The sequence below is a fragment of the Pempheris klunzingeri genome, chromosome 3 (assembly GCF_042242105.1).
Source record: "Pempheris klunzingeri isolate RE-2024b chromosome 3, fPemKlu1.hap1, whole genome shotgun sequence".
Taxonomy (NCBI): domain Eukaryota; kingdom Metazoa; phylum Chordata; class Actinopteri; order Acropomatiformes; family Pempheridae; genus Pempheris; species Pempheris klunzingeri.
The window spans coordinates 6,709,683-6,735,816 of NC_092014.1; the positions used below are offsets into that span (position 1 = coordinate 6,709,683).

The window sequence follows — 26,134 nt, forward strand, 5'->3', positions numbered from 1 at the left end:
ATTTGTTGACTGTTCTTCAAATTAATCATCAAGTCTGTAAAATGTCAGACATGCTCAGTCTGTTTTTTTTTTTTTTTTCATCCAAGGCTCCAAACCAACAGGTTCAATTATTATTAAGTATTTAAAAAAGTTGAACTAGTTAATATTTTTTAGCTCAGAAATTGACAAATCAATTCAGAACTAATGGTAACAACTGTTGCCGTTTTCTTGGTCATTTCCATTTTATAAATTTACACAATGATTAATATTTCATTCCAAACTGTTTCTTTTTTCCATCAGCTTTGTTTTACTCTCCACTTTTGATTCTGTTAACTTCTTTGCAGTAACATTTTATTTTTGTGCGTTTCAAGGTTTGTACGACGGTGTCACGCATGTCTATTCTCCCTGTTCATTATTTATACTGTTAAAAATGATGGTACTTAATAATTAAAATTGTTGGATACTTGCACTTCTGTCATTTGTCAACAAATGCAAAGAACAACTTGCAGTGTGGAGTCGTACCCAACATGGCTGAAGCCTGGTCACACAAGAGACGACAATTTAACATTTAAGTCAATGAGGAATTTTAATTTGTGCTACACATTTTAACAAATCACAAAAACAGAAACATTTAAAAATACATATACTTCTCTATTTCCAGAATGTTTACGTATTGATGACAGCTGTTTTTACATATAGCAAAATATTTTTTTATTTTTTTCCAAAGTAAGAAAAAAAAATACCTTCTAAATAGCTTTGTCATTTAGCAGATAGAGCAGCATACAATCATTACGCATCTTTTTTTGTCTTTTTCTAATAATGTGCAACAACAATCACTGAAATCTTGCGCAAATTGTGCCTGATTGCCGGCTAAAAATGAGGCCTGTGCGAGGACGTTCGGAAAAGCTAAAGGCAGAGTGAGAATGAGAGAATACAGAGAGGGGGAGAAAGTGCTGAATATCTAATTAAGGCAGTGTCTGTGACGGGAATTGCCAACAGCTCGATGCCGCTGTGCAGACAGCAAAGACAGAGACTGCTCACTGAGGACAGGGACAGAGGTAGATTGGGAGAAGTTAGGGGAAATTGAAAGCAAAAGAGTGAGGAGCCAAGAGTAGAAAAGATGCCCAAAGTACCATACAGAAAACAGAAAGACAAGAGAGCAGTTGAAATTTGTGGTCGTGTGTTGGTCCCACCCTTCCCCTGAAAAGCTGAGTCTACTGATGCAACATAACTGTCACCACTGTAGTGTCGCCGATCATTTACAGTTAAAGAAGCGCTGTGTTAATCTAAAAAGGTAAAGCTGTCTAAAGGTTAAAATAAACTGACAAAACAAAATGTAGAAATATTTAAGGCTTTAAGGATTATTACAATAATGCTTTTCTGTGCTAAGACAAACAAAACTGTACGCACAGGCTGTTCCGTTTCTCCTGTTACCACTACTGAAACAAGAAGAAAAAAAAATTAAAACAATCAGTTTGTCTACATTAGGTTAGCTCCACTTCAATCAACTCCAAATAGTTGCCTCTTTTTTTTTTTTTTTGCCCTTCTCTGCTCCATCTTGGCTCTTCATCTTGACTCTGGGGAGCTTCACACTGATAAACCAAAGTGAAGCGAAAACTGCAAAGTCCTGGTTGGTTTTTCCTGGATTTCCGCTCATCTCTTCCTCCAAAACAATACCCCTTTCTGTTTGTGCTTTACGGAGAAGGCAAGAAGAGACGCCTCACATTCTGGGCTAGGCCTTAATATTGACGCCTGTCTTTTCTGTAGGGACTGCCTTATGAAGAGTACAATCATATTCTTAACCCCCTCCCAAGCCCCATCAGCCTGGTCTGGGTATATGCAGCTAAGTCCTCTCCATCTTTCTGTCCACGACTGCGTAAATCTACACATTATATCAGCTCTGATCATCACAGTTTCTTCTGTAAATGCCGGCCATGTCATATCTCTGAACACACATTCCCTGGTTTTAAATCAGGCAGTGACTCTAATTGAAGTGCAGGAGAGGTGAGTTCTTTGGCCTGAGAGTGACTGATGCATCGGATCCATCAACTGGAGGAACGCTTGTATCTGAGATATTGTCCAACATTCACGTAGTAAAAGTAGTGCTGAAATGATTTCAATATGCATAATGCTCTCAGAAGCTTAATGTCCTTACTTGTTTATGTTGTCAGTGAATGGTGGATTACATTAAAAAGATTGTAAAGCTGAAAAAGTCCTGAAAGATTTACTTGATTTTTACATTCAGCATGTATTTGAAAGGTTTTATCTATTTTTGACCAAAATATGTGTTCCTTACGATTGAATTCCCTTCTGTTGAGAGAGGCTGCCTGTACATTTTTTGGCCATGTCGGCTGCAGTCATATCAAATGAGTATAAAAAGCGAAGCAGTTAGGGGACGATGAGGAGGCTGTCCATTGGGTACCTGGTAAGAGGCCCTGGATTTTACTTCCTAGGGTCGTGGCTTTGTGATGTCATGGCAACGATGACAGGCTGCTGGGCCGCTGTGACTTGATGGTGAGCAGAGTCGGTCCCGCCCTCGTCCTCCATCTTTGGCCGCTTGGCCTGCGGCTCACCTGGCTGCTCGGCTAAAGTTTCCGCACTGGGCTGTCTGCTCACCTGCACTGGGGGGGAGCTGGAGGCCTGCGCAGCCAAGATCTGGAGAGGACTGCTCAGGCCTGGAGAGGGAATGAAGAGTACATGTACGTAAATAAACGAGTGTATGCAGACTGCATGCCATTTTAGTATATCTTCTATCTCATTCCATCACTCTGATGAACTCTTAAAGCCATCATTCAATGTCAGAAACAATCTCTGTGCAGTAACCCTGTAAAACAAAACACACTGTACCTCTTTATTCTGAATTATAGTTTGTATATCAACATTGTCAAATAGAAATACTATACTGTGACTTACCTCATGTATATAAAGTAACCTGTACATAATCATAGCACATTTATTCCAGCATCTTTTCACTTCTTTGCACTGTTGTCTTGTTTGCATTATTTTGCATTATTTATACTTATTACTCAAATACTTTCTTATAGATTTCTATCCTCTACTGTGGTCCTTGTATGTTTTGTTCCAGTAGCCCATTTCTCATCAGGCTGCCCTGCTTTCCAAACACCTGATGTGGACCTTGTTGAAAAGGGGGAGACCTCACCCAAAGGTCCACACTGGTTACATTGGAAACGTGTTACATCTGCACTTAGGTAAAGGTTTATGCTTAAGTTAAATGTTTCTACTTGTTTGTTTACTGTGTTGTTCTGGTTTTGCTGTAAATCCATTTCTGTGCAAGTCCTTGTATGTGTACACACACTTAGCAAATAAAGCTGGTTGTGATTTGCTGATTCATCTATATTCATAATGATGACTTGTCAATATGTAAGGCAGTGATTGCTGAAAGATCTTACCAGATGCATTAGCAAGGCTGGTTGCTGTGGCAACAGCAGCAGAGGTGTGTTTGCCGTTCTGGGTGACAGGACGAACAGGAAGTTGATGTAAACCTGGAATCAGGTTCCTCCCATCCCCCACGTGCACCGCACTGTCCACCGTCTGGATCACTCGCTCTCTGTTCAGCTGGGCTTCTGAGATAAACACAGACACACAATTGGAGCATGTAAAAGTTAGACTAACTACTAAATGTTTCTGGAACGGCACATGTATGATCACTGCAAAATCTCAAAGATAAAGGACTTTTATGAAAAAATCTGGGTTATGTTAGTTACGTTATTTTATCAGGTGCATCTAAATTCCCAGCCCACATGGTCTTAAAGGGCACAAAAAACAACAATACATTGGTGAAATATTTGTCAGACATGAACATCACTTCTTACATACCACATCTTTGTCTTTTGTCTCTAAGTCAACGCATACAATTTGTCACAAAAAATGTTCCCATCCTACAACACAGCTTAAGTTTATCCAGAAGAACTTATAAGAAAAAAGAATAACATTTTACTAGAAAGCATCGCCCTTATATCATATAATGAACAATAAAAGATGAAATAGTCGTCATCTTCAATCTCACTTACATTCCATAACAAACAAAGTCTTTTCTCTTCCTGGAGACCATTAAGCCTGCCTGTTTCTACAGCTAATGTTAATGTACCTGAATGTAACTGTGCACACAGAGACCTTTAGTTAAATTCTGCTTCACAAAAGGCTTCTGTTCATGGCAGAATATGTTTATAATTTAGGCCAAAAGTGAAAAAAAAGTTAGCCTGTAACTTTTATAGTCACACAAACCATAATATGGTATCACTTAACTCAAACTTTACATGTTCAACATTAGTGCAAAGAACTTGGACACAAAAAGTGTGAGTGCCAAACAGGGGCAATAATCCAAATGTTAACTGGTCAAGAGTTGTGGTATTCATTAATTAATCTCTGTGTTCATTCTACTTTGAATTCCCTTTTTTTCTTTATCATCTTGACTTTTTTTTGCTAACTTTGAGAATCATCCCTTACTCCTGCATAAGCGATGAACTCGATAAACATTCAAACACAAGAAAATACATCCCTATGTAATGTAAAGTGACACATGGTCTGGTCAATATTCACCTGCAGTTCAACTGATAAGCCCCATTTTAGATCTATTATTGATAATTATACTACAAAGTATCACAATTGCTAAACTAACAGCGTACAGTCATCCTTTACCTTCGACATGAGTGTTTGAATGGAGCCAAATGTCCAGCACACTGCTGATAAAACGTGTGGGAGCTAAAAGCAAACTGACGCCATTTTAAAAATCTTCACAATACTGAAGAAAACAATTATGGAAGCCAACAAGCCCACAACAGCTTTAAACTGTTGAAACTGGAGATGAGCAGACCGACTTATGTAATAATCAGGTACTAATCTATGACACAATGCAGACAGAGCACTTGTGAAAGAGATTCCCTCTGCTGTACCTCTGAGCTCACTGTTGCCTTCTGCTCCTCCACCAGAGGGGGCGCTGTATCCATTCGGAGGGTTGGAAGTTAGAGGGGTGCTGGTAACCACCCGGACCATGGTGACAGAAGACTGAGGGGGGTTCTGGACCACGCGGAAGGGCTGGCATTGGCAGCCACCACCTGGAACCAAAGCAAGGGCTTTCCCCTGGCCTGAGGGCAGGACTGCTGGGTGATGGGGGGCAGCCATGATGACAGGGTGAGCACTGACTGGAGATCCTACACAGAGACAGATGGAAAAAACGATTTCACCTATTTTATAGTGTATATGAAAGCCTTCATGTGGGTTTGAATGTATTTTGTGTGCGATGATGTGCAGGCTCACCTGGGGCACTCTGAGAGTACCTGTACTCAGGTACGGATGCCAGTTTGTTAGCCAGCTGTTCGTGGTGGTCGTGGGAGATAGGAGAGCCCTCCCTGCTCAGACATTCAGGAGTCTGCAGACCGCTGGAGGGAGGAGAAAGAAGTCCCTGATGGGTTGGGGATGCAGGGGCACTCCTGAAAAATAAGGAATGAAGAGGAGAAAGAAAAGAAATCAATGAATACATCGATATCGACTTCTAGTAACACACAGAGCTCCTTCACTGCCAGTACCTTCAGCTGAATATAGCAACCTAGAATGAGACTTACTTTGTTCTATCCAAACAAATGATGGCCAGGAGCAGAAGCAGAGAGAGGGAAGAAAGGGTTAACTGAGTCAAATCAGAGGCCACAGAGCATGTGTCTAAGTGTGTCTGACAGTCATGTATGTGGTGTTGCACAGTATTCTGGTGTTACTTTTTTTAAATACATTTTTGTCAAAAACGATTTGGTTTTGGAATTTGCCAACGTTCGTTATGTGTCTGAATCTCCACTAGGTGACAGCACAACTAGCCGAGTCAGGTACTTGTACGGTCAGAAGATTCATCCAGATTGACACAGCGTGAGCATTAATCTATTATAGAACTGGATACCGGACCACAGCTCAGTCTTGCGTCCAACTTTTCCCAGTGGCCTACTGAGTATTACAATGAAAAATCCACTGTGGCCCAAAAAGCATTTTTTCCATAAACCACCACTGTAAAAGGGATGTCTGTAAAACTGTCGACAGGAACCCACCAGCTGTAAACATGCTCAATTAATACTCTTTGTATTGTATATTTTTAAGTCATGGAGGTTTAACTGTTCCAAAGCCTAAACAAGTTTCCATTTTGGTGAATGCCCTCACCAGCGTGGGACAAGTCATTCATCAGCACAGCTGGGCCAAACGCATGACGGGATGAACACTACTTCGCCTATTCAGTGGGTCGCATAACCCTGAACCCAGTGACATAATGAAGCCTGTATGCAAAAAGGTGCATATAACAGTGTGTGCAAGGGAAACCTCGCCACATTTTCTAATACGTGTGACAGGCCATTTACGATACAGTGCGGTGGGCCCGACACTGATACGCTACACTACTAGTACGCCATGTTTCTCGTATAATTACACTGTAATAATATAATAGCAGCTCACCACCATCCTACCAGATGGCTAGCCAGCTAGCATATTCGCTAAGCGGTCTTGTTCTGTAGTCTTTGGAGAGGAATGGTGTCACTGAGGTGCTTGGCGAAGTTTACTGGCTCCATTCACTCCAATGAGAGATGGAAGGGTTTTGAAACTTAGGTAAATATTGAACCCTCTGTTACAAATGAAGTCGCTCAGCACATTTTGATACTAATGTTTTTGTACTTTGTCCAGCAAGTTTGTTTCACACATTTCAGTGTTATAAGGTTGTTAAACTGTGAAGTCCAAAATGTGATCATCCCTCTGGGCAAATTTGGTGTCTGGCATATTAGGTATTGAATCAATAGTATTTCAGTATTGTGTACCGTGATACTAAACTTGGTATTGGTATCGTGACAACACTGCTTGTGTGTGTATGTATGTGGACACACACCCATATCGCTGAAGGCCCACTTACCTAGAAGAGAGGGGTCCAAATGGCGTCCTAAAGCAAGCCACCCCTCTTTGCCGTCTTTTCCTAAAGGCTTGCTCCACCAACTTGCTCTCAGAAGCAGAATCCACACGCCAAAAACTCCCTTTCCCGGGCTCGTCTTGAGAGCGGGCCACTTTGAGAAAGTAGCGGTTGAGAGACAGGTTGTGTCTGATTGAGTTCTGGAGGAAGGCAAGATAAATCACAGTTTTTTTGTCACTGGACACAGAAATATTAAGCTGTGAGCAGGTATCGCAGAACTTGATTTGTATGGCCTATGGAGACAGGAGATGATTTCTTTCTTTTAACCATAATCTTACAAATGGATTGTCAGGGCAAACCAAGCCATTACCATCAAGTTCAGGACAGAAAGCCCATACCTGCCAGCCCTTGTCTGCAGTGCGATAGTAGGGGTAGTGTTTGGTGATGTGGGCGTAGATGCCACTAAGAGTCAGCTGTTTGTCCGGGGCAGAAGAGATGGCCTGGACGATCAGCTGTGCATAGGAATATGGTGGCTTGGACTCATCCTGCATGAACGAGACACAAGTGTTAACATCCTGAAGCACATACTGTGCAAGACAATTAGAATACATAGATTATTATAACTTAAAATGATATATTCTTTGAGGCAGTTAACTCATTTTGATGTTACTGGGTTTTCACCTTGGGGCTGTCTCCTCCAGCTGACTCCCCCCGCTGCTCACTTCCCCCACCTCTCTGCTCAGCAATGCTTCGTCTCTGCTCAGAAACAGCCTTGGCAGCATATTCAGCTGCTAACTGGAGGTCAGAGGTCACGTTGCGTCCATAGCGATACCCTGATGACCCTGCCCCTCGTGGACTAGCCGGACAGGAGTTAGGAACACTAGAAAAGGGGAAAGAGTCTGTGTTAATGGCTTTAAGTGATGACTTAGGGCCACCTTTGAAAGCAATACAGTAGATAAACTATATTTATATAAAGCATATAACTATATGTATAATAAATCTCATCTTAAGTCTCTGCATACATAAAACTAACATTCTGAAATGTCAAATAACTAAGAAACCATTAAACAAACCTACACAAAACACAAAGGCTTTTGTGAAGTGAGATTAATGCTGCTAGTATGTAAAAGAAAGGTAAAATAAATGATTGATGAAAAAAAAATGACTGACTCGTGACTTAAATAGTTTGCTTTCTATTCCTCATTTCAATTTTAACACTATATACTGAAATACTCAAATAAAGTTGAAGAAAGTACAAATAAAAGTTTACATTTTTTGAGAATATCTTAACAGGAAAAGCAAAAAGTAAACAAATGTCTTTCTGATGATTTAATTGCATTTTAATTGATAATAAAGTGCAATTTAAAACAAACACAATTGATATTTTGAATATGATCCTTTCAGCAAACTAGTGACACATTTAGTACAACAGCACAAAGACACAATTTCCCTTACAAACACAACAGTCAAGTTTTGGAAAAATGATTACAGCTCATATCCAAGGTGTCCTGGGCACACAAAATGATCATAAAGCACACAACAATGAGCAGAAATACTCAAAAGTATGTTAATTATTGACTGGGTTTTATCTGTTGCTGTTGAGAGACAGAAAAAACCCAGCAAGTTATTAAACACACACCTGCTTCTGTTAGTAAAGTAAACATTGGTTTCTGGGAGAGTCACTGTGCTTTGATTTGCCTTTAGCAACAGAGAGCCAAAGGTACAAAGACAGAGACACACACACACACACACAGAATATGTTTGTATTTTTTGGCTGGGGAAACCAGACTGCAGGCTCTGTTTTGAAAGTGGCTTTGTAAGATCAGCGCTGAAAAATGAATGAAGACGAACAAAATCGTCTTATGCTGCTCAGGGACATCTTAAGTATAAAAACGTGATTGCATCTGTAACTCTACTTACTTATACTTCATTAAAATTCATTAAAAGTTGTGTTATGAGGGAGTGAAGGTTGTCTTTGCTTTCCTTTGACACAATTGCAACAGCTCATTTCACTCATTTCAGCAAGTGTGAATGCTGGCAGGGGGAGAAGAATGTTATTATATACAGTTCATTTAAGTTGCCAAACAGGAAAAGTGACTCTTAGCACCCTGTGAAGAGACACTGTTGGTGTTTTAAGAGGGAGCATGTGCTTTTACACAATACTCTTCTGTTGCATGTACTGTATGTGGTGCTGGTTAAGGAAGGTGGCACAACAATCTGCCCGAAAAAGGCCACAGTGAAAGTAGTGGAGCAGTTTATGAGTGTCTTTAATGTGTGTGTGTGTGTGTGTGTGTGTTGTGTGTGTTTGTCCACGTGTGAGAGAACAGGAGCTGAGGGCTGAGAGGGAGGGGTAGGGGGCTCTGAAAAAAGGAAACCACGAATGGACGGAAAAACGGCCTACTGGCAAAACAATCTGCCGAACAGCCAATCACACACCTCGAAGCTGCAGCCCTTCCATATAAGGAAGGCGCACACAGGCTGACATTGGTGGGGACGCAGGATGTAAGAACCAGCACAGACCACCAGAGGGCAGACTCAGCACCACCACATTTGCCAGTTGCACATGCTGTATACATTTATAGAGCTGTGATTTTCAAACATGTGCTATCACAGCTCATAAGAGTGCAGGCTTCCATCTCAACAGAAACACCGCCGCAGCTGATCAACCAGCTTTTATCTATGAAAAGTGACTGATGTTGTATGTGTCTGGGGAAACCCTAACCACAGGCCTCTGGGCCACAACAGGACATGAGTAAAAGCAAAGGAAATGAAGCCTCAAATGTTTGCTAATCCACACAGATGACTGGAAAAACACGAGTAAACATGCTCAGACACAAAACAGATAAAGAGCACATATACTTTGATAGACCTAAAGCACTTAATGTGTAATCTATCTATCTATCATGTGACATGCAAAAATACAACTGATTTTAAAGAGTTGTTTTGTAAAGAGGTTTTCAGTCTCCATGCATGTCCTGCCATCACTGATTGCTATTTTTGAAAACAAGCAACCTCCTGCCTTGCCAAAACAAGGAAACAAGAGCTTATGGAAGTGTCAACTTAATGCAATAATGTTTAAATGAAGTGTTACGTACATTTTTATCATGTCCAACCAACAGTCCATAACCTTAAGTTTACTATCACACAGGCACAATATTTAGCCCGAAATGGGCAAAATATTGTGTTGTAAGTCAGAGCCACGTGTGAGATGTTGGAGGTACTTTTATATGGTGAGAAGGAGGAGAAGCTGCTGACAGTTCTCCTACATAGAGAAATATCCCAGGTGATGTGGTTGTCATCCATGCTATATTTGGAAATACAAAATTTAAAAATATCTTTAAAGCTGAAGAAGCAGATCAAAGTTGTTTTCAATAAATGAAATGCGTGAAAAAAACTGTATATTTAGATTTGTGCATTCTCAAATGCTGCTGCACTTAAACGCATCCCTGGCTCTAATTCCCTGTTAGAAACTTCACAGTCTAAGACTACAGACTACTACCCCCTCTGTGAGCTGGTGGTGTTGCTAGCAATGTGCTTACTGCTAGTACTATTCAACATCTGAGGCACCGTTTGGAAAATGTTTGCAGTCCGCTGTTTAACTTTTATGCCTCGATTCAGCAGATCAGCACGATCCACTTTCAGACTAGCATTAGCTAAATAGTGCAGCCTACCCAGCTGTAGCGTTAAAGTTTAACGAGCTTGAGACCATCTGCAGCTAAGAACAGCCGCGCTCCGTGCACATTGGGAAACAATGATACTACCTAAGGAAACCATTTCAATTATCTTTGATGATAGATCTGCACTGTGAGTTTATGGAAATAGCATGTGAACGAGTGGGTGAGGGGTTGCGTGTTCATTGAGAGAGAGCAGAGATACAAACCCTGGCACAGCCTCTCAGAAAAAACATGTTACATACTTTAATGCAATATTAAACTATATTGATATAACCTGGATTGCCTACTACTGTATCTTGTTTACAATATACTGTAAATAGACAATATACTACCCAGCACTACCATCACATAAGAAAGAAAATCAACAAATCCTCAAAACTAAAGAGGCTTTTTTTGCTAATTAAATTACAGTTGATCAATTATTAAAACAGCTGTTGATTTAGCTGCTGAAATTATTGACTCATCATAGCTATGAATATCTATTTAAACTCACAACTGGAGGCTAAATCAAAACATATTAAAGCTCAGTACGCTCAGCACTGAGCTTAAGCAGTCACAACAATGAAGCGACAGCTTCCAAATGCTTTTCAAGTAAAAACACTGACTCTTGTTGCCAAATGTGGACAATTGGCTTTGCATTGATGAAGTGTGTCACATGCTGTGTTTGTGTGATTAAGTGAATACCTACTGGAGTTCATGTCATTGTGTGTGTGAGTGTGTGTGTGTGTGTGGGGGGGGTCTATCCTTACCTGATGGTGCCTGTGGGCGAGGGCTGCGGAGAGCCAAATGCCCTGATGTGCTCTTCTTGCTGCTGCATTGTGGGAATGCTTATTTTGAGGGGGGAAATGTGGGGCAGAAGAGGGCGAGGGGGAAGAGAGGGCTGCTCCCTCTCTTTGTGCTCCTCAGGCTCCAGGAGCGACATGAACTGGATCTTGATTACCGTGCTGGGAAAACGAAACACACACCTGGAGAGCAGGAGAGCAGAGGGGAGACGTGGTGGGAGAGACAAAGACAAACAGAGACAAAGTTTGATTAGTGCCTTCTCTACTATACAATACTTGACAGCTTGGCATTATAAAATTATTTTTAACATCAACAGACTTCTTGCCTTGGGAGTCAAACTTTTCGCCTGTAAATGTTCAGAAAGATTTAAAATTGAACATTTGAAGTACCCTGACAACAAGGCAAACTCCATCTGCTGAGGGTCATCGTGTGAGACAGTCAAAAACTAGAGAGCAGCTACTAAATGAGCCTTGTGTTGTGAATGTTTTGTCAACTATTGTTTCCAAGGTCAAGAATAAACTTTAAACTCAGTATTATGATGTGTTTTAAATTGCACAACAAATTGACAACAAATCTGCAGCAAGTGACAAAATGCTAACAGTTATTAGCATTTTATTTATAAAATCTAAATCATATCATCATGCAGTGACACTTTCCCCTCAACTACAGGGACTTGTTTATAATATAACAATATCTTTAGTCAACACATTTCGTGGACAAAAAAACTTGGCTGCTGTAGACTTAACCAAACAGCCATTTGACCTGCATTTCCTCTTCTTTTAACAGTTCTGGACAACTACCTCAATAAAAGCAAGGATCAGTCCAGGCCCGAGTCAGTTCAAGCCTTAACAAAACCCCTGAAAACAACTGTGTGTGAGGGATGAGTAAATGTTTAACAATGGAACCTTAATAACTAAAGTAAATATTTCTAGTTTTTCCTAGGGGTACTGGCAGCAACGTTGCATGTTTAATGTAGTGAAGTCTTTATGACGGCAACCCTATCTGACCAAAAATAACGATTGTGTCGTTGAGCAAGAAACTGAATCCCCACAGTTCTAGGGGTGCTGAGCTCAGACTTAGGCCTCCCTGTAGGAAAAAAAACAAACAAAAACATCCAAACAGGACCACAAACATGTCATAAGCAGTTTTAGACAGCTGCAGCAGTCTATGATAAAAAAAATGCAAAAGAAATACTCTCTTTTTTCCATTGTCCTGAGAAAATTGCAGCTGCAAATCTAATGCTGAAGCCCTGAACAGTCTGATCACAGCTGTCTCTGACTAGAGCAGGCCATCCATCGTCAACAACTGAGGATCCATATACTGTAAGAGGAGCACTAGTGAGGGAGGAAAGAGGCCTGTGGTAACTCTGACAGAGCTTCAGGGTTCCATCTCTGAGAGTGGAGTCACAGAAAGTCACTGTTCAAAGAACTCACATGACATTTTGAATGGTGTTTGCTACAGGGCGAGTGTGAGAATGTTCAATGGTCTAATTGGACCAAATTTAAGCTTCTTTACCACGCTACAGAGTACTGCTCATCATCTGAAACACATCATACCAACCAACGTTATACGTGTGGATGCTTCTTTGCTGCAGGCCATTGACAGCTTAAGAAGGTACAGGGTTAATAAAATACAACAAAACAAAGAAAACATCATAAATAAATTGTTGCACCCTGCAAAAGTACAACAACTGGGAAGATTATGTATTTTACTGCGAGACAATAGCCGTGCTCCCATGAAATGTCAAGCAAATTTTAAGCAAACTTTTGAAATGTTTCCAAAAAAAAAGGCAAATTAGGAATAATTGGCAGTCTCTGTATGAATGAAGATGATACAGACAAAACCACACAGATTCAAAGATGTAATTTAAGCCAAAGGTTTCACTACTAAACTTTGACTTGAAGGGTGTGAATATAAGCAACTATTAAGTGAGGTGTATTGTACTGTATTGGTACTCAGCTTAATCAGAAAAGATATGTGGATATTAAAGTGTTAAGCAGTGTCAGATCACCTTATGAATCCACAGTGACTCAAAGCTGAAAATGATCACAATGTATAAATACTGTTAATGTACCAGAATAACTAAAATGACTAATTAATTGCCGTCATCCACATTTTTATAGATTCTAATCTGAACTCAGCACAGTTTTCCTGCTAACTTGTACATGTGGGACAGCTCTCAGGACCAGTACAACCATGCAAACATGGCTGTGTTGAATGTGGCCTTGGCTTGCAGGTCTAGTGTTTACTCCATGTGCTCCTGCAACGAGGATGTCATTACAGCCTGCACTTCCTGTTCAATGCCCGACACACCCCCAAACAGTCTTTACAGCCAATCAGAGAAGATAAAGGCACATTTCCCCCTCCCCCCCACCACCCTCCAACCTGCACCTCCTCCTCCCGCTCCACCCTATGATTGACACACACACACACACACAGTCATAGCTTTCAGTTTTTAACATTTCCTGTGTCAGTAAACAGTCAACTGTGTCTGTGACAATAAACCTAAACCCTTATTTAAACACCAGATGATTTCCACAAAAAAAAAACAAAAAAAAACCATTTCAAGTTTTGAATACAAAACAAACACACCTCTCCAGACAAAACTCGTGAGCTGAACTGTCAGGGGTGCGTTTGTTTACATTAATGTTTACGTGACGGCGACACGTTGGCTAACAGCCTCACAGCTAGCAAACGCAATCGCACAGAAAACTGTTGAGACACAACTTTTACCAGCAGCCAGAAGACATTCATGTGAAAAAAAAAACATTTTAGGATTGTGAATGATATAAAGCCACTTCTACCATAATATGACAACACGTCTTTTGTGAGAAATTATCGGCAAACATTAACATTTTAAACGTTTGCTAACTAGCTTGTGCTGAAGCTGGATGATAGGCCAGATGAAGCTATATTTGCTAACGGCTAAAAGTAGCTAGGTTAATTCACAAGGTGTTTGAAGCTGCCCTGAAGGGGTCCGTTGGGCCTCTTAGACGAGTGAATAACAATTAAAAGTTCACAGATAAAGTGGAAATATTTACTGGCTTCTAATGTTACTACCTCACTGTCCAAACCGAGGTTACAGTAAACTTATCCGAAGCTAAACTCGATCAGGCTAAATCAAACCGCTTTAAGTAGGGGTGTTATGACAAACTTTGTAACCCCGTCGGAATCGGTCCCCCGTGCAAACATGGAGTTAATGGTTTGTCTGTTTAAAAGTGTTTAGAAAGCTCATCTATTCACCAAAACTGTAAGGAATGATTAGTTATGTATTAAACATACCCCACATGCAGTGGTGTAGATGCTGTTTTACAGTTTGACTGAACTGATGTGTGTCCAGGGGGGACAACGTTTAAGGGGATACACATTATACCATAACATCAGCTCCACGGTAAATGTTTGTAATGAACACTAAAGTTTGGCGGCAGCGAAGCACCGTGTTGCCATAATTAGCCTGTCGGTAGCGGCTAGGCTAACTGACTGCACTCACTCTCTGGGCAGCGGCAGCGGCGGCGCCCCTCTCCGCTGGAACACCCCGTCAACGAACACGCCATTCTTGCCCAAACACCGGAGGGAGAAACCGGTCGCCTCGTCGTAGCTGAGCTGCAGGTGTCGCCGTGAAATGAAGCTCGAGTGGCCCATGTTGATGTCCACGGAGCCGTGAGACGAGTTCCGGCCTATGGTGACCGTCCTCTGGCGCATGACAAACTCAAAGTCCCGGCCCTCGAGTCTGGCCAGGGCCTGCGGAGGAGGACAAGCGAGGCGCACGGGAAGGATCCCGGCATCGGCGCGGGTGTCCATCACCGGAGGACCCAAGAGGGCGAGCGAGGGCTGATGATAGGAGTGCGAGGTCACCGAGACGCGCACGGGACTGCACGGTGCGGACTGCAAAGCAAGCAGGGCTCGAGCTCCGGTGTCGTCCCGGTAGTCTGCCATCTTCTCTCGGAGGGTCAACACACTCACACGCGCGCACACTTTACTTCTCGCACACACACAGTTGCAACGTGAGAGTTTTCGGTCACAGCACTTGTTCGCTCCGTGGCTGTCGGAACAACATGGAGTCCGGTTCGGCGCAAGAACGGGACCGGAGTGTCTCCGGGAACGGGGCTGCTGCGTTCAGGGCCGCCTCGTAAACTACTGCTATGAGTACATTCACACAACACTCTCTCACGCTTACATCGTATACACAGGACAGAAGTTGCGTCTAATTGACATGCAGACTAGTGACAAAGTAAGGAAAAAAATAATATAGTGTCATAGTAAGGTGTTGCCGCCAGAGCAGCTTCAGAGTTCAATATCAAGAGCACCATTCTGTCAAAAGGTAATCCCTGATTTGGTGTTTTGATGATAATAGTGGTGGAGAGCGCTTTCAAACAGGACTAACGTTTCCCATTGGTGACTGATGAGGCCATAGCATGTGATTCACACTCATTATTTTTTCACACATATCAAACCATTCTGTGACCCCTTCTGTCCTTTGGATGGGGGTATAGAACAGATTTTCCCTCACTTACTGTGCAATACTTTTTATATTCCCGTGTAGTTTGTCCCTATTTTTATACTTGATCTTGTTTAAATTGTATTTACTTTTTATGTGTATATTTCTGTCCACTAGTTTATTTATTGTTTTATTGAAGTTTACTTTTGCTTACTTGCTGCTGTAATAGTGTTTCTCCACCATGGGATTAATAAAGGGATATCATTTCTTATGTTATCTTATGTCATCTTATCTTATCTTATGCTGTTGACATCCTGAAAGAGACCACCCACATCAGGTTAGAAGTGTGTTATCATAGGAAAAAGGTGATTACTCTTCTATGGATTTGCAGTGATCCCCCTCTCTTAGGGAACAGGTTGATTCAAACCATCCCAGCAAAGTGTCCCCCACAGCATTACAGAGCCTCAGATCCTCTCATGGAAGGGGTCAAATGTTCATGCCTGTACTGTTTTCTTGGTGTAAAATGGTTTTTGCACCACTGAACTCTCAAATGTGCATTAATCTTTCTAATGACGGGTTCATAAACTGCAACCCTGCCATAAAACGCCCCTCTATGTAATTGTCAAGGGTTTGTTCTCACTAGTGTGATCATGACCTGCACTGTCGTTGTCAGGCACATGAGGACGTTTTTCCTTACATATGGCACTAATGCAAGCTCATCTAATTCATCAAACATCCACAATTTCAGACACTGTTTACTGATGTCTTTCCCATAGATCTAAATGCAGATGTCTCTTTAGTCACTGTTCCTGCTGAAGCACTTTCCAGCACTTTCCACCCACTGAAGCCCAAACAATTAACTTTCTTTCAAAGTCACAAAGGTCTTTTCCTCCTTCTGCTTATACACCTGCAACAGATTGGATGTCAGTTGGTTAATTGTGTCATCTAGTGCATCTGTGTGGAAGCATCTGGATTCAATATGTGTCTTCACGCATTTATTAAGGTTTTTCCTTTCATTTGTCACCTGTCTGCATGTCCTCCTAATGTGATATCATCCAGCAAAGTCACATTTAAATTTCTTAGTGTAGTAACGTGTTTTTCACATTTTGTCATTGAAGTTACACTATTTCTGAACAGCTAAACTCCAGCCATATTGGTTCAGGTCTTGGAAATATTTATTCAGCACTTCAGTAGACACTTTGAACACTTTCCAGTTTCACAACACTTTGATTTGTCTAAACAAAAACAAGAAAAACAAGAAATCTGCTTGATCCCAAGTGAACAGGTTTTTGGGCTCATTATAGACTAAATCTATGTGGGAGTTATCACATCCTTTTGGTTTGTAGAACAACATGAGCAACAAGGCAAGGCAAGTTTATTTGTATGTCATCTTAAAGTGCTTGATATAGGGCAAAAAAGCCTCAGAACATTATTAAAGAAGCACAATGAAAAGATGATAAATTTAAAGATTAATAAGTAAATAGACAAAAATAAAATCAAGGGTGTATAGCTCTGTTACTGTCCAGTAATAAGCTGCTAAAATCTAGTTTTGGAAATAGAGGTGCATGAGAGAAATCTGTATGTTTGATGGTTCACAGATCAGCACGTCATGTTGCAGTGGTAGAGAAAAGTCGAGAAAATCTACGTCGGGAAAAAATACCTCAAAAATTTGTGATATTAATAATGCTGACGGTAGAAATATGAACAAAACTGCAAAAAAAAAAAAGTTGGCTAATTCACAGCATTATTGCCAGTATGGCTGCAGGTTCTGTGCCGTGAACGCACCTCGGTCGATAGGCTGCAGGTCATGTCGTCATTCCAGGAAACTGGAGGTCCAGATTTATGATCTGCAGTGGGTTTATTCAGAAGTGATCACTTAACACAGTTCTCCACTCTCATGTGTGTCCTGGATCAGGATCTGGATCATTTTTAGTCAGTGCATATTATCATGTGAAGTAAAAATGGGGGATATCAATTGAATAAATTGATAAATCACAGAATTTACTGCCACTAAAATCATAACAATTCAGTCATTACAGTTAATTAAATTCTTCTTTAAGTTACAGTTTGAGCGTCAAACCAAGATACATGAAAATGGTGCATTTAATTGATAGGTTTGGGGTAATATTTCAGCTATTTTCAGCAGATAAAGTGCACATTTTTCTCAGTCCCAGCCTCAAGAACATGTAGAGTCTGCAGGGCAGCTGGTTTGCTCTCCTCAGATTTTTTTTTCTTTTCTCTTCTCTTTTTTTCATGTCTGCCCTCTGTTTATAAACATGGAAAGAACAAGATGGTTGAAAAAGTCGGATAATGGATTTGTGAAGGAGTAGGAGCACATGGAGTAGTGAACAAATGAGCAAAAAATATAAATCAGACCATCCACATGAGGGCGCTGTTGTAATATAAATCACTCAGAGAGGTAGAGCTGGCTCAGGAACACACACAGAAACCTCAGTGGGTCATTTAATGCACTTTATACCCGAATTATCTGGTCAAACATTAACTCACTGTGGCTGATATCCGAATGAATTTTCTTCACTTTTCAGTAGTTGAATATAAGTGAATACATTTACCAAAGTACTGCACATATTCCCGTTATATGTATGTCTTCATGCTACTTGTGGAACTCTTTACTACTACAGTTATTTGATAACTCCAGTTACTAGTTACTTTACAAATGAAGAGTTTCACATACAAAATATAAAAGAGATGAGAAACGTTTCTTATGTTTTATTAAATCGAACTAATAGGCAGTAAATACAAGCACAGCTAAAGTGATCAGTGGATTGATCAGGACGAAGGTATTGACAGAAAATTATATTGCAACTATTTTCATCATTTAAGTCATTTTTTATGCAAAACATTTCCAATATTTTGGTACTTTTCATTTATTCTACTAATTTGTCATCTGCTACTAGACAATGCTGCACTGGACAATAGTGCCACTTTGTGCTCTCAGTAATTGTTTGATGGCATTTCTCACTTTTGCATTTTCTCACTTTTGTGTTTTCAAACCAAACGAACGCTTAATAATCAAGATAATAATCAGTATTTTGTGTCTGGGGACATTTTTTCTGCATTGTGCACGTTCACTTTTAAAACTTAAAGTAATTTTTCCCAATTATACTCACAGTTTCTCAAAATTATTCAATCCCCTTTGCAAATTAGGTGTATAGGAAAAAAAATGCAGCTGTGTTCAGTGGAAAACTTAAACAAGAATGATTTAAATAGCTTAACACAACCAATATTACTCCTGCTCTCTAATATTCTTGTGTTTGTGTGCTGCAGTCGCCCTCTTCAAATCACATCATAGACTTTCTATGGGATTGAAGTCAGGCGACTGTGGCGGCCACTCGGGTATCTTCCGTAACTTTTATCTGACGCCTTGGTGGACTTTGAGGTATGCCTGGGATCATTGTCTTGTTGGAAGGTCTAATGATGTCCAAGCTTCAGCTTCCTCACGGACGGCCTGACGTTTTCTCCAAGGATTTCCTGATACTTGATTGAACCCATCTTGTTCTCCAAATGCTGTAGGTTTCTAGTGTCAGAAGAAGCAAAGCAGCCCCAGAGCATCACAGAGCCACCGCCAAGCTTCGCTTTAGGCAGTATGTACTTTTCAGCGAATGTCTCATTCTTCCTCCGCCAGACATACCGCTGATCCATAGAGCTGAAAAGTCCCAGTTTTGTTTCATCGCTCCACAGAGCAGAATCACAAAGCTCTGTGCCCACTTGCTGCAGGTCTTTTGCAGTTACTCAAGGGTTTTTGGCCACCTGCCTCCTCAGAAACCTGGTGGCAGTCGTTGATAGCTTCCCGTCTGCCACGTCCAGGTAGTGTAGCCACTGTTCCTTTAGCTTTGAACTTGTGAACTTTGCTTCCAACAACATCTCTAGAAACATTCAGTGCCTTTGCTGTCTATTTGTGTCCTTTTGCTTGTTTGTGAAAGGCAATGATCTCCTCTCTTAACTTTTTGGACATTTCATTTGACTTACCCATATTTCTAACATGTAACCAAACGTCACTGTGAACAAACCCCTGGCCAGTCCAGGTATTTGATGTGTTCTATCTCCAGCACAACTTATGCAACTAATGAGGCCTGTAATTAGTTGTGACAGGTGTGCCTGAGACAACACCTGATTTGCAAATGAGTGCTCTCATGAGGGATTCTGCTCAGGGTGTTGAATAATTTTGAGACTGCAGCAGTCACTAAAAGTGGTATTTTGTGTTTTGTATTTGGAGAAACCGCCTGTAGTCTTAGTGTTCTTGTTCGAGATATTCATTGGACACAGTTCACAGTTCACACCTAATTTGCTCTGGAGCTTGAATAATTTTGATTGCAAATGTACTTTTACTTAAGTAAGATTTTAAAATGAAAAATGTACTTGTAACAGCGTATTTCAGTGTGGTATTTGTACTTTTACGTAAGTAAAGGATCTAAGTACTTCCCACTGACCCACTGACTTTTTTTTTTATCTCCGTGCCATATTTTACACTTTTACACTTGACAATAGTAAGTGGTGCTGCTGTGTGGCATCACAGTGTAATGTAAGGTGTTTTTACTCACTAGGAGAGAAATATCCCTCATATTTATACATTTTCTTTGTCATGCTGGTGTTGTACAGTCCCATTTTTTATCATTTGTCGCACCTGGAAGTTTTATGTTGCTATAACAGTGATCAAAAGAATGACAGTGTGCATGGGAAAACTCCAAACTAACCTTTATTGTTAACACAGGCTTTACAGATGATCCATCTGCCACTCAGGTTAGGAAAGACAAACGAGAGAGTAACTCATACAGAGAAAGTGCACACTACTAACTAACTACACTACACTAACTACACTACTAGCACAGATAAAATGAATGAAAAATTGACATGAAGTTTATTCAGAATATGTCGTGATTATCCTTTATCTTCATCTTGTTGTTTTCTTAGCTTGAGGGTTCAGAACGTGGCACCAGCTTCAGTTTGATGGGTCGTTTTGGCGATATAAGGCCCTGGGTGTCTAACTCTGGGGGGATCTGGTGGGAAATAACACAAGAAGAGGTGTGAACAAAGTCAACAAAGCAAAAACCTATGCCTTGTTATTTTAGTATCACCGAGGGTAGAAACCCCATGCAAATAACAAAAAGCTTAGTGAGTGTGCTATTTGACATTTTAGCACATACAGTATCAGCTGTATTCTTTGTCTTAGGTAGCACCTTTTGATATTTGAACAGACAGATCTTGATATGGCTATTTTTGCTACCTTTGGCCTTATATAACCCTCAATATCTCTGTCAAACAAGTAGTTCCTAATATTTGGAAAGGATTGTTTATACACCATAAAACTAGCAACAAGCAGTTTAAAGATTAACATCTGTGGTCTCACCTCAGTCTCCTCACACACAGCGAAACTGTACCTCTGGAGGATCTCCACCATTGCTAGTTTCATCATCACCAAAGCAAATCGCATCCCAATGCAGTTCCTTGGCCCTGCCCCAAAAGGCATGTATGTGTATGGATCAATCCTCTCTTTGTTTTCTTTGCTGAACCTGAAGGCACACACACACACACACACACACACACACACACACACACACACACACACACACACACACATATATATATGATAGCATCTCAATAACAGAAAATGAGGCAATGACCTGCAGAGATCAGATCTGTAGCTGTTTGGTAAACACAAACATATAAATCATATAAATCCTTTTTATACCTCTCGGGTCTGAACTCTTCCGGCTCAGGCCACACTTCAGGGTCCCGGTGCAGGGGCCATGTGGGTACCATGACGACCATATCTTTTGGAATCACAAGGCCATTAATCTCCACAGTTGCCTTGGCCACCCGCTCCAGACGTGGAGCAATGGGATACAATCGGAGAGACTCGTTAATGGAGGCATCTAGATACTCCATCTGCATCAGAGCCTGGTAATCAACTGGAGCCTACCCAAACACATGGACACACACGTGACTGCTATGAATACTTACTTATGCCACTCAGGAGAGGACCACTACTCTGTTATATTGGGCAAAGTCAGGAAGTACAACAAGAGCTAAAGGGATACAGAGATGGGTGATGGAGGTACTGAGGTTAAGAAACACTGTTACTGATACGCTTTAAAAGTATAGTATCCAACACCACAGTGCTTGAACAGTACTGCGTTTTACTTTAAAAGTGTTTGGTATGGGAAATAAGCTTACTTGCCATCTTTTTATATGGAGTTACATCAGAAGATGGACACCACTCAATCCGTCTGGTATGTATAAAGTTACAGCCAGCGGTCAGTTAGCTTAGCTTAGCACAAAGACTGGAAACATGGGAGAAACATACCCAAAAGTGACAAACTTTTCCTACAATCATCTCATCATTATTTACACCTTGTTTGCTTGTGTGTTCTTCTATCACCCAGCTCTACTGGAGTTTTTAGCCTCTTTTAGGTCATTGTTTTGGTTGTGTGGCCTGCAAATTCCAATCTCACTGTTGTTTCTACCAACAGTAGGTAGTTTTTGTTAAGCAAAAAGGCTCCTGCCCAGCCCCAGTTAGCAGACAGACAATGTTTGGGAACAGCTGTAGAACCTAAACTGAGATTATGCTTCTCCCAATATACACATGATGCAGATCTGTGCGTCAGGCTAGTTGATTGGTTGATTCAACTGCTGTTGGATTCAAAATGGAAATGAAAATGTATGTAAAAAAAAGGAGCATAATTTCAGCAACTAGCAGCTAATGACTCTGATAGTTCTCAAGAATTGGTGGAAACCAAGGCACAGATAAAAGAAAAGTGAATATTTCACTTAACTCTCAATGATCATGTTGCCTGTTGGAGATGTAAATTAGTATGTTAGTATGTTTGTCAAGTTGTTGTGGAGTTCCTCTGCCCCAAAGTGGACAAAAACAATGAAAGCTGCCTTAAATGAATTATTTTTAGACCCTGCTTCCTACTTCCACAAACATTGCCCTCTCCCCACTCCCAGCATGCCTTGTTTGGGAAGGTGGCGTCAATCTCCTCCTGCAGCCGTTTCATGACATCCTGGTTTGTCGCCAGATTGTAAGCCAAGAAAACGAGGGAGCTGCTGCTTGTTTCGTAGCCAGCAAAAAGGAAAATCATTGCTTGAGACAGGATCTCATGATCGCTTAAACCTGGGAGACAACAAGGAGATGTGATTCAGAATAGTGCTACAATCTGGCTTTATGTATGTGTAGATACTGTGCATGGCTGTATGTGTGTGTCACCTTTATTCTGCTCCACGTTATTGGGGTCATTGTGTTTCTGGGAGTCGATCATCAGTTGAAGGAAATCCACTCGACTCTAAAAGAGAACATATATGAGAATACCTTTGATTACATTTCTGAATCAGCTGATATACATACTGTATATGTTCATATGCACACACATACATACACACACACACACAAGCAGCCACACCTTTTGCTTGGCAGCCTCTCGGCTGGACTTTATCTTTTGCAGTGCAGCGTAAAAGAAGTCTGTGACAGCCTTGGGGAAAAAGGAAAACGCCAACTTCTCAAAAATAGGACCCATGAAGGGGAAGAAAGCTGGAATTAAGCAGAATGCAACACATTTATCAAGGATACAAGATAGAGTGGATCAACTATAAACACTCACACTAGGTTACAGATGTTTTTGGTTTACCAGACAAGTGAAGGGCACAATTAGAAATAGCCGCATTTTACAGAAGTAAAAACAATGCTGTACCAACAATAAGGAAGACAGGGCTGAAGAAGTCAAACTTCAGCATCTTCTTGATATTAGTGACAAATGGGTCTGAGGGGTTGTTGAGAGAGTCTATGTCTACACTGAAGGCTGTGCTGGTCACGACATCCATACTGTAGGGTCCAAAGAACCTAAAGAGCACATAAACACATCAGATATCTCATCCGGTCATACTTAAAAAGAGTTGCAAAGACTTGCACAAATTTTCTGGATTAACGTAAAGAAATGGAATGTGTTGGGAGTATAAGATGTTCGTACTCCTTCAGCTCTAAGGGTTCGTCCTTGTCTGCCTTCTTTTTCATGCTGGTGATTAGGTTTGCAGAGTGGCGCTTCATTATAGAAAACATCTGAGACACAAACAGAGAAAAAATAGAATAGATTACACAGTACAGGGCACTGGCTCAGAGGTCCTGTTTCTGCTTCCTCAGTGGTTCTTAACCTGGGGGTCAATCCCTTTCTTTATCCCCTTTATCATCTTGTGATAAAGAAAGGTTTTTTGTTTGTGTTTCTGTTTTGTGTTTCTTGTGAAACACTAAGACAATCATCCCTTTAGGCCTCCAAAACATCCGTCAAATGAAACAATCTGAGAAGGAAAAAAAAACTGTTCATGTCCACGATGAGACCATAAACTGTGACGAGAGCTCAAAAGTAGAAATTGCTTGATCTGAAAGGGTCAAAGGCTAAACATTTTAGGAACCACTACTCTGGGGAGAATCAAGTTACAACATAGACCTTGCTTGAAAAATTTTCTGTTCAACATGCCATAAAGGGCAGAGGATGTACAGAGCAGGAGAGGGCTGTACCTCTTTCAGTCTTCCCGAGGTGAAGGAGGGAGAGAGGACGCTACGGATCCTCTTCCACTTTTCATCCTCGGCAATTGACACGGCATCGTGCAGTTCCCCGTTCAGATAGAAGTTCTGTAAAAGAGACGGGAAACACCGGCCAATGATGAGGAGAGTTCAGCTAAAAAGGAGTAACTATGTGTGACTGAATGTGTTAAATGGTGAGTGTGCATACTCTGCGATTGGTGAAGAGAGAGTAACACTCCTTTATCAGGACAGTTTTTATCATGGCGGAATCTGCGATACACAGCACAGGCTGACGGCCATCAAAAATGCTAAATGTGATAAGAATAAAACAGATAATAACTAGAAAAATAGTTGAGTTTTTTATGCAGTCACAAATAATTGTACCTTTGTAAAACAGGTATACAACGTAAAGAAATGCAATACAATCAAATGTACATTATATGCATATAGGCTACAGAAACTCACACACAGTGTACAACATGCTGACTTACCCCCATGTCTTTCCATATTTCTTGAAGCAGTCTGTGTCAAAGTTAGTGAATCCCTGTGTACAAGAATAATAATTAACGGATTAAGAATAAAAACAGCCTTTTCAGTCAACTTTAGCATAGGGGGGATATTTGTAGCATGAAAATGTGTGTCTAAATCTGTAAATCACTAAAAATAACAGCTTTAGAGTTGGTATATGGTGCATGTTTACAAGGTACATTTTACTCAATCACCTGAGCGTCTTCCTGTCAAAGCAGATTCTATTGCATAAAAATAACGTAAAACAGACACTGACAGATCATACTTCAAATATTTTTTAATTAGTTCTACCTTTCCTCTAAGTTTTAATGCAAAATGAATTCACTATGAAACATGTTCTACCAGATATTTTAGCATTATTTTCTTCTGAAAACAGTTCTCAGAAAGGTCAGTGGTATCCTAAGTAACAACATTCTTTCTAAAAAGCCACTCCTGTTTTGGCATGAATCTGTGATGTATTGCCTCTGACAAGGTATATTTACCAACCTTTCTATATGCCAGCATAGTGCCAAAAAAGGGGATTGGTTTGGGACCAGGGATGCCCATTTTCTTAAATGTTCCATAGGTCCAGCAGGTATAACTGTGCAAAACAAACAAAGAAGGCAAACAAAAACAGGCATGACACAAACAAGATAAAAGCACAAGATAATATAAGAATATATATAAAAACACAAGACAAAAACATAAAATAATACGGTATTACAATAAAAAGGGAATGCAATAAGGTATTGTTATCAGTTTTATTATTAAAGAATACTAATAATAATACTGATTTTAAATAAAAGTTTTACCTGTCAACCACACACTTGCAAAAAAGCTATATTGTCAGCATAGATCGTTGTTTTCAGTCTTACATAAGATGCTGTTGTAGTTGACCTCAGTTCGTGTGATAGAAAATTCCTCAGAATAGGACCATAATGACTGACAACAGATTTTTATCACACACACAGGCAAATACAGGGGTGAACACACAAAAAAGTCCAAAGACCTGGAAAAGAATATTGTCAAACACTTACACGTATAGCAGTGTGATGAAAGCCACCAGGAGGGTCCATGTCTCAGCAGAGAAATAGAAGTAACCCATCTCTGCACGTTTTCTCTGTTCTGTCAACAGCAGCACAAGTTTACCTGGAGCCTGAAATCAGGAACAAAGGCTTTTAACTCCTGCTGCACAGACCTGTTGCGTGAGAAAGGAAAGTGTGTAGGAGTTCAACCAATAGCAGGCAGCAATGTCAGGTGAATCATTAACAGAGGAAGCAAGCAGCATTTATAATTATTATTAGTTTTGTCATCTGTGTCGCTGCAAT

At 40.6% G+C, this 26,134-nt stretch overlaps 2 protein-coding genes across 2 annotated transcripts; both read right to left on the reverse strand.

Moving 5' to 3' along the window:
- Positions 1-2,211: 2,211 nt before the first annotated feature.
- Positions 2,212-15,395, reverse strand: foxk1 (forkhead box K1). The gene is made up of 9 exons (XM_070827957.1): positions 14,816-15,395; positions 11,292-11,507; positions 7,550-7,748; positions 7,267-7,413; positions 6,875-7,068; positions 5,257-5,429; positions 4,893-5,150; positions 3,390-3,563; positions 2,212-2,654 (listed from the first exon to the last, which is right to left on the reverse strand). Exons 1-9 carry the CDS (start codon positions 15,259-15,261, stop codon positions 2,422-2,424), a joined length of 2,040 nt encoding a protein of 679 aa, XP_070684058.1. The 5' UTR covers positions 15,262-15,395; the 3' UTR covers positions 2,212-2,421.
- Positions 15,396-20,462: 5,067 nt separating this feature from the next.
- On the reverse strand, positions 20,463-25,977 carry LOC139198970 (cytochrome P450 3A30-like). The gene is made up of 13 exons (XM_070827967.1): positions 25,844-25,977; positions 25,314-25,407; positions 24,791-24,843; positions 24,508-24,607; positions 24,294-24,407; positions 23,749-23,837; positions 23,473-23,621; positions 23,185-23,312; positions 22,992-23,067; positions 22,738-22,898; positions 21,474-21,700; positions 21,132-21,294; positions 20,463-20,781 (listed from the first exon to the last, which is right to left on the reverse strand). The coding sequence occupies exons 1-13, from the start codon at positions 25,909-25,911 to the stop codon at positions 20,692-20,694; spliced, it is 1,512 nt and encodes a 503-aa protein (XP_070684068.1). The 5' UTR covers positions 25,912-25,977; the 3' UTR covers positions 20,463-20,691.
- Positions 25,978-26,134: the final 157 nt, after the last annotated feature.

Bases quoted from the DNA above. Each gene is read 5' to 3' on its own strand.
- foxk1 (XM_070827957.1), bottom strand. From the start codon at position 15,261: ATGGCAGACTACCGGGACGACACCGGAGCTCGAGCCCTGCTTGCTTTG. The intron at 7,069-7,266 runs GTATGGGCTTTC...GCCTTCCTCCAG, and splicing joins CTGCAGACAAGGGCTGGCAG to AACTCAATCAGACACAACCT. The intron at 2,655-3,389 runs GTAAGATCTTTC...TTCCCTCTCCAG, and splicing joins CAGCCTTGCTAATGCATCTG to GCCTGAGCAGTCCTCTCCAG.
- LOC139198970 (XM_070827967.1), bottom strand. From the start codon at position 25,911: ATGGGTTACTTCTATTTCTCTGCTGAGACATGGACCCTCCTGGTGGCT. The intron at 24,844-25,313 runs GTTGGTAAATAT...TCTTGTACACAG, and splicing joins CTATGCTGGCATATAGAAAG to GGATTCACTAACTTTGACAC. The intron at 23,622-23,748 runs GTACGAACATCT...TGTGCTCTTTAG, and splicing joins GAACCCTTAGAGCTGAAGGA to GTTCTTTGGACCCTACAGTA.